Raw genomic sequence first — 7692 nt, forward strand, 5'->3', positions numbered from 1 at the left:
AAATGAAGTAACTGAATCAATCAGTTGTCTTACAGCCCTTGAATAGTAACAACCACCACCAATGCCTATCACATAGTGGGAGCTTTTAATAAATAATTGTTGATTGACTAAACAACCAACATTTATATAATGCTTTTAAATCTGCAAAGAGTTTTATCTCCCTCAATCCTGAGAAGAACCCTTAAAAGGTAGGACAACAGGTATTGTTATTCCCATTTGATGGTCAAAGAAACTGAAGTTCCAAGGGGTTAAAGGACTAGCCCATGGTCACACAGCTTGTATGTGTCAGAGGTGCTATCTGAACCCAAATCTTCCTGATGCCCAAGTCTAGCACTCTCTCTACTAAGCCATGCTGCATACTCACCCTTAATGCTTAGGTTAGACCTACCCAGCTCTTTGCTGAAAATGTCAGGAATGCTGAAACTATGTAATTCTAGCATGCATCCGCTTTCAGCTCTGCGGTCCTCTTATAACCATTATTCAAAATATAGTCATTACAAGGCAATTAAATGATACTCAAAGGATATACTAAAAAGTAGAAATATTGAAATCTTTTTTTAAAAAAAAGTCCCACAGACTAATAAATGAAATCAAGAGACTCCTATGCACAAGGAACTGGCTGTCAGCCTCACAGAAATGACCCTGTCCATGGCTATAAAGGGATAGACCATTCTTTTCTTACCACCCCAATGCCCTCCCAATAAAGGATCACAGGTGTTACACAACCCATCACTTGACTCCATCCTCCAATTGATGAGGATAAAATTGTTTGGGGGCAAAATAACTGAGAAACATGAAAGAAAATGATAGCGAGAAAGGGAAAGAAAGAAATAAAAATATCTTTAATATTGAGTAACTAGTTAGTCATTCAGTAAAGTTTCCCTTATTTATAACAAAGAGGACATGATATACAAATCCATTGACATGGATGGAGAAGTGGATCTTAAACTCGTGTTAGTTGAAAATGTATTTCCCCTGGAGTTTCAGTGATGTGCCCTTGCCTTTATAACTCTGCAATCTGGTCCCTCCAGCCCTGCAATGTGCCACAATTCCCCAGTGTTCTCTCTCCTTCTCAACTTCCAGTTCCCTGTACAAGTAGACAAATATAACTTTTCTGAGTATTCATGCAAAGGAGAATATGACTTGTATGGGGGGGGGAAATGAGACAGAAAGAAAGATTCTTTGTCTTTTGGTTAGGATTGAAATGAGGTTCTCTGCCCTCATTTCAGAGAATGTATTACATTTTTAGGCTCTAAAATCTAGCAGCCAGTATTGAGTCAAATGCAACCTACCTCCTTCCTGAACCAAAAGGAATTGCCAGAATCTTTTGAAGTGGGAGCCTATTGGCTTTTCTTTGTCAGTTTATGCATGGCTAAGTAAACGAGCATATGAGTAAGGGTGTATGTGTATGTGTGTGTGTGTGTGTGTGTGTGTGTGTACGCACTTGTGCATATATAAGCAGGAGGGAGATATTTTGCTTCACTGTGTGCTGTGGTTATGGGTACAGAATACTTAAGGCTGTGACTGTAGATAACAGGGTCACACATATAGACAGCAGAAGGAAATTAAATATTAAAACATTACTTCAAAATAACATTAAGGATATGCCCGCCAGAAAGCAAAAAAAAAAAGTCAGGAGTCTGACGCTAAGAAGTCAAGGAAATCACTTTTTCCTTGTCCTCAAATCAGGTCAGTAGGTTTTTTTAAAAAGGAGCAACCTGCTTTGAGCTCCTGACATAGATTTGCATTTCCTCTATCTTGGTATATTTTACATCATGTCCTTAATATTATCAAAAGTGTTATCATATATTTAACTTTCCCTCTTGTTCTGTTTAGAAAGCAGAAAAATAAAGTTAAAAAAAATTTGCAAGTAGCAGTTAATCACATATGAAAGCACTCAGGTAAACGTGTGGTTATGCAGAAGTGTTTACATCATTTAAATATTTATAGCTTCATTTAACTCTGTCTAACACTGATGCACTGAAACATCTCCCTGTAGACACTCTGGTCTATTGATTAAATAAGGGTAATCTGTTTTAAAATGCATATTATTTAATCATTAGACTTTAATGGCATTCTAGGAGCTGTTTCAATCTATCATCCAAACTTAGAAGTAGGCATAGGATAAATCCTTACGAAATAAATTTCCTCTTTGAAAAATTAGACAATACACATTTACAGGGAAGTCACTTTCAAAAAAAATCTTGGCATAAAAATATCCATTATACACGAACTTGACAATTTCATATTTTGAGCCACCTGGGTCAGTCATTAAGACTAAAAACAAAAGCCAAATGTCATAAACAACCAGATACATCCTTTTTCCTTTCATTATTTTCTTTAGATGTTCCCCATCTTCATCTCCTCAGACTGAAAATTGACTTTGGAGCCAAAAGCATTTCAAGCCAAATTAATAAACCCCTGAAAATTGGGGTTTTGTGTGAGAATTCTGACAGACTGTTACCACAGGCAAGGCCAAGCCAACCCCCACCCCCAATAGCCACAGACCAAAGGAAGAGAATCCACTTAAACAAGCAGATTTGCTCCAGTTTACAGTCTTACACCAAAGGATAGCATTGGGTTTAAGACAATTACCTTGTCTAACTATAAAAACTGATGCTTTAACTCTGGAGTTTACCGACAGGTTTTATAAAATGTCAAACTGTAAAATAAGCATTTATCTACACATGAAGAATGTTGCATATTATAAATGCAAAAAGTACTGTCTATTGGCATTTAGTGAACTATTTCTCTGATCCTGGCTTCTGCAATGGATGAATATTGAAGCAAACATCTGCACCATTGAACTAGATGTGTCTATTACTCCTCATCACAACTGATCTAAACCAACAAAACAAAAAAAAAAATATATATATATATATATATATGTATGTATATATCCTCTTCCTCCTGGTAATAGAAAGCCATCTCTTTTCATAGCTAGTGACCAAAAAACAAGTTATGTCTGTGGCCAATCACTGGTTCTCTCTGTTCATTGGGTAAATACCTGGCTCATTCGGCTTTGTGGTTTTCCCCCATACAGTGGTAACAGCAGAGAATAATTTCCCCTACCCAGGGGAAAAAGAGAGAAAAGTATACTGGAGAGAGCCCCTCTTTTTCACTTTGAGCTGTACCCTGGACATTCTGGATAACTCTTGGCACAACTTAGCATCATGGCTAGATGCTTGTTAAAGTTTGCTAAAATCCTGTTCTGCAAAGGCAAGAAAACGTAATCTCCATTCAAGTGTTTAGTGCTTCCCAAAACATGATACAAAGATAAAAAAGAAAGAAAAAAGTGCTTGAAAAGAATCTTCAGTGACATCTTGAGAGGGGAAACTGAAGGGTAGCACCCCCCTCTCACATAAGCTGTACCCCTTTTCCAAAAAACATAAATAATTCCAACCCAGGCTACGTAGAAGAGACTGTCCCAGAAGACTTTCCTTAAATGAAGCAAAACTTTTCTTAGTGGTTTCCAGTGAAATTACCATTCCTAAGATGTGGTCTCTCTTGGCCTGCAATGCCTTACAACTTTTTGGCACCTTCATGGTAGGCTGCTGCTCTGATCGTGGTCCCAGCTAACCCCCTGTTGCTGACCCTCCGGACCAGCACTTTGGAAACAGGGATTTTTGTTCTGGGGATCTCACTCTTGGTCGGGTGATGGTGTACCACAGGATGGCTGGCAGGAAGGGATGCTAGGTGTTTGATGCTGATGGGGATCTTAGAGTCCTTGATCAAACTGCTGGGCGTTTTCAGGGGACAAGTTATGGTTACTGGAGACACTGGCTTTGAGCGGGACAAGCAGGTCACTTCTTCATCAGAGGGTAGACCTACTGGATTTTCATCTGGATCTGTGTAGAGATCATACAGAGCATCCCCACTGTAGCTGTCTCTGGGGATCCCTTCCTTCCGGATACTGCTTGTACCGTCTTCCTCTGGGCCAGGAGTGGTAGAATCCCAGTAGCCCTCATCGCTGTTGGGGATACCTTCCTGCTGCTCCTTTTCCCGGTGCTTTGGGTCCTCCTTCTGATGCAGCTCAATGGGAATCCGGTGGATCCTACTCCGTTTGACCAAGGAGCCATCCCTAGCTCCTTCCTTACTCCTGCCATCTTTGGAGGATTCAGGGGCTACCTTGGCTTCCTTGGCTGCTGCTCCTGCTGCTGCCTTGGCTGTGACACCTTGGGGCTCTTGTGCTTCTTGATCCTCTGTCTGGGATAACATGTCCCAAAATTCCTGGAGGTAGGTGTCGTCCACTTCGTCTGGGCTGGCCATCTCCTCCCCTCCTCCTTGGTAGGCCACCATGTTGGGGTTCTTTTTGGAGGGAGCTGGCTTGCCTGTCCCAGAGGCATTCTTGTCGCAGCTGGCACCTGCCTCATCCTCCTGGTCCGCAATAATATCTCCACAGCCTGTAAGAGAGTCAAAGCTTTTCAGTGAAGTGACGTCAGCAAACATCAAACAAATACGATCAATCGATGGCTCTGAGGGTGGATCAATAGAGGAAGGGTCAGGGGCAGCAGTGTCAGGGCCACTGTTACACCCAGGTTCAACAAGGGGGATAGTCTTTATTGGAACGTCACCTGTTCTAGCTGCATCCTGGGCTGTCCGGCTCTCCCCAGTCCCGGGCTCCCGCGACTCTCGGTGCCTCTCCTCATGCCGATACCCAGTGGCATCCTCTCCCCGTGTGTTTTTGTTGTTATGTAACACAGGGCTAAGTGACTCCCCAGAATTCCTCACTTCAGCCTTGTCCACTGATGCGTTCACCTCTTCTCCCCCCCGGAACTCACAGGATGGCTCTTTTCTAATTTCCTTGGTGGGGTTTTCGGGTTCACACAAAGGTTTGGGAATTTCCTCCTTGATACACTCCAAGCTGGCTGTTAGCGAGCCAGGCAGAATGAGGCTCGACTGGATTTCAGAGGGTTCCTCCTTTTCCTCTTCCTTTCCGTGTTTATCCTTCTTATGCCAGCGCATACTGCTAAAGATCCCTTTCAGCCCTTTCTTTTGTTTGCTGCCAGCCTTGTTTTGATCTGCATGTTCTCCTTTGCCATTCTCCGATCTCCCATTCTTTCTTAAGAGCGAGAAAAAACTGTGCGACTTGGCCACGGAGCTGTTGGCTAAAGAACTCACACTGGTCACGGTAGCTCTGGGGTGGGTATCCGCGTTCAGCTGGTCCCCGCTGCCACCACCAGCACTGCCCCCGCCGCTGCTCGGTTCCTCCTTCTTGCTGCTTTCCAGCATCAACACCTCGGCTAATCCGTCATGAGTCTTGCTTCTCACCATCCCCGTTTTACTCGAGCTTTTCCCATCCCCTTTGTTTTTTACCCCAAATATACTGGGCATGGTGCCACCAGATTTCCTCTTCTTAAATAATTTGAAAGCGGTTTTATTAATCTTCCCAGAGGGCTGCTCTGCTGCAGGAGTTTCGGCGGCACAGTCACAATGCAAGTCCATGTCTGCCGTGTGTGTCCCCGATTCTGCCTCCTCCTTCCTCCTGCAGACCCCCACAGATGCCTGATTGCTGATTCTCTCCCTGACAGCCTCTATGCTCCTGCTGCTGCTGCTGCTGCTACTGCTCATCTCCATGGTAACCAAGAGGGATAAGCAGCTTTCGTCAGTCATGGGCTGGAGCCAGGCCACTGTCATCCATATTCTAAATCAACCTGAGCCACTGTTGCTGCTGCTGCAAAAGCCACAAAAATAAAAGACCTCCTCCCCTCCCCAGAAGGGCTTATATAATAACCTAACCCACTTTGGTCCTGGCTTACGGGTATGGAGTGCATGTTCTTCCTCTTATCTCATGTAGTCGACCAAGACTAAAGCTGATTATAAGAATGGACAACAATTGCATGCCCTCGAGTCTTTGCATAAAATTCCAGTCTCCTTGTGCATCCCTCCTCTAGACTTGGTACTTCCCTGAGCCCAGTGTGGGGCCACCAGCAAATCCCCCACCCAACCCCAATGGATGGAAAAGTTCCACTCATCACAAAACCCACAACTGTGTTACCATCTGGCCTTGACTTGGTATGGGCTCATTCCTTCCCAAAAGTCATTCACATCTGTCTACATCCCTGAGAGAGTAAGCCCAAAGGTCATAGACCATGCCTAGGTCTGCATTGTGTTCAGTGATGGGTATAGTGTATTGTATGCTTATTATTATGTTTAGAATTATTCTTGTCCAAGAACTAGCAATCAGCCAAATGCAAATTATAGACATCTCTTCAATAAAATTAGGGTTATCGTATAGGGTGGGGGCTGCCTGATCAACTGTGGTGAGTTGAACTTCCTATCCCAGTTCTCAATGACTGAATGGTGAGCTCACAAAACCTACCACCTGACTGCCTTCGGTTGCCCCCTTTTGTGGTGGTTAAAATGGAAGGGCTAAGAATTAAATTGAAGGACACACAAGCAAATGAATTGTAGTGCCTTCTCTACAGCTGGTTCCTTTAAGCCACTGACCTTGACTCTCCCATTTGCAACCTTCCTGTTTCCATTGTCACTACTCCAACCAGTATATTTGCCATGGCTCTGGTTGTTATCTGGTGATTATGTTGCTGCTCCTACCCTTACCCTGCCTATACTCCCAGGAGGCACAGTAGCTTCTCAGATGAGGGAGGGAAAAGAGAACCCAGTCATTCAGTGCTCCAAGGTATTAGCACATTCAGAAAGGCAGAGCAATGCATCTGTGATGCATGAAGGCAGAATACTATTATATCCCAAGTCACATAGGTAGAGACAGAGCCAAGATTCAAACCCATATTTACTCATTCCAAATCCAGCATTTCTTCCCCTAAACAACTTTGTTGTAAAGAGGAAGAACAAGAGAAACAGGTGAGAACTCTGTAGCAAACCAGTGGAGCTCTGAGGATTCTAATCACCTAGGTGGTTCTACCTGTGATTGCAGGTCTACTTTCATGCTCCACTGTGTTGTGTGTGCCGCTAAGGAAAGTCACATATAGTGATTTATTCTTCTGGTATTGGAGGTCTTAAGGTATAGTACACACCATAAAGTACACACCTTGTTCAAGCAGTGATGATGCTGTAACAGGGTCAGCAAAAACTGTATCCTTAATAGCATCTTCTGAACCCTTCTCTAACTCTCAGAGACACCTATGCCAAGACCAAAAGAGCCTCCTAAGCCTCGGCTAGGTCAAAGCTATTCCTCTGCTCCTTAAATCTTCCATGGAGAGTGAGACATTAGCTCTGACATACTGAACCAGGTGGAGGGGAACAATACAGTTAGTAATCTATTGAGTTTTGTGTCCATGTACTCCACTGACATCCAATTTTTAACCATAGACACCTGATTTAATTGTAAGTAATTATCATAAGGATGATGATAAGTATGATTACAAGTAATTATGTGAAATTCTGGGGACAAAACTTTTCAGAACTTTGGCTTTCTCATACATCCTACCTTTCACCTGGCATGTTACATTCCACCTAGCTATTTATTATTTTATTATTAGCCCCCAGGAGGGCTCATTTTCTTAAAACTGGAGTTTCATTAATCTTAACATGTGCCAATCACTGCTCTTCTACTTTAATGAATTGTGGTTATTTTCAATCTATGCCCTGAGGTGGTGGTGGTTGTTGTTTTTAAGGATGAATATCATTCATTCATTCATTTATTATTTCATAAAACTAAGAAATCAATGAACATAGGGTTGAGAAAGGAATTAAGCCTAAGGATTCTTACTC

The 7692-nt window shown here is 42.8% G+C and overlaps 1 protein-coding gene across 1 annotated transcript; it reads right to left on the reverse strand.

The window, feature by feature from the left end:
• Positions 1-821: 821 nt before the first annotated feature.
• AMER2 (APC membrane recruitment protein 2) lies at positions 822-5637 on the reverse strand. Its single transcript, XM_036742805.1, has 2 exons — positions 4575-5637; positions 822-4403 (listed from the first exon to the last, which is right to left on the reverse strand). Exons 1-2 carry the CDS (start codon positions 5635-5637, stop codon positions 3523-3525), a joined length of 1944 nt encoding a protein of 647 aa, XP_036598700.1. The 3' UTR covers positions 822-3522.
• Positions 5638-7692: the final 2055 nt, after the last annotated feature.

The sequence above is a fragment of the Trichosurus vulpecula genome, chromosome 2, assembly GCF_011100635.1.
Source record: "Trichosurus vulpecula isolate mTriVul1 chromosome 2, mTriVul1.pri, whole genome shotgun sequence".
NCBI lineage: Eukaryota > Metazoa > Chordata > Mammalia > Diprotodontia > Phalangeridae > Trichosurus > Trichosurus vulpecula.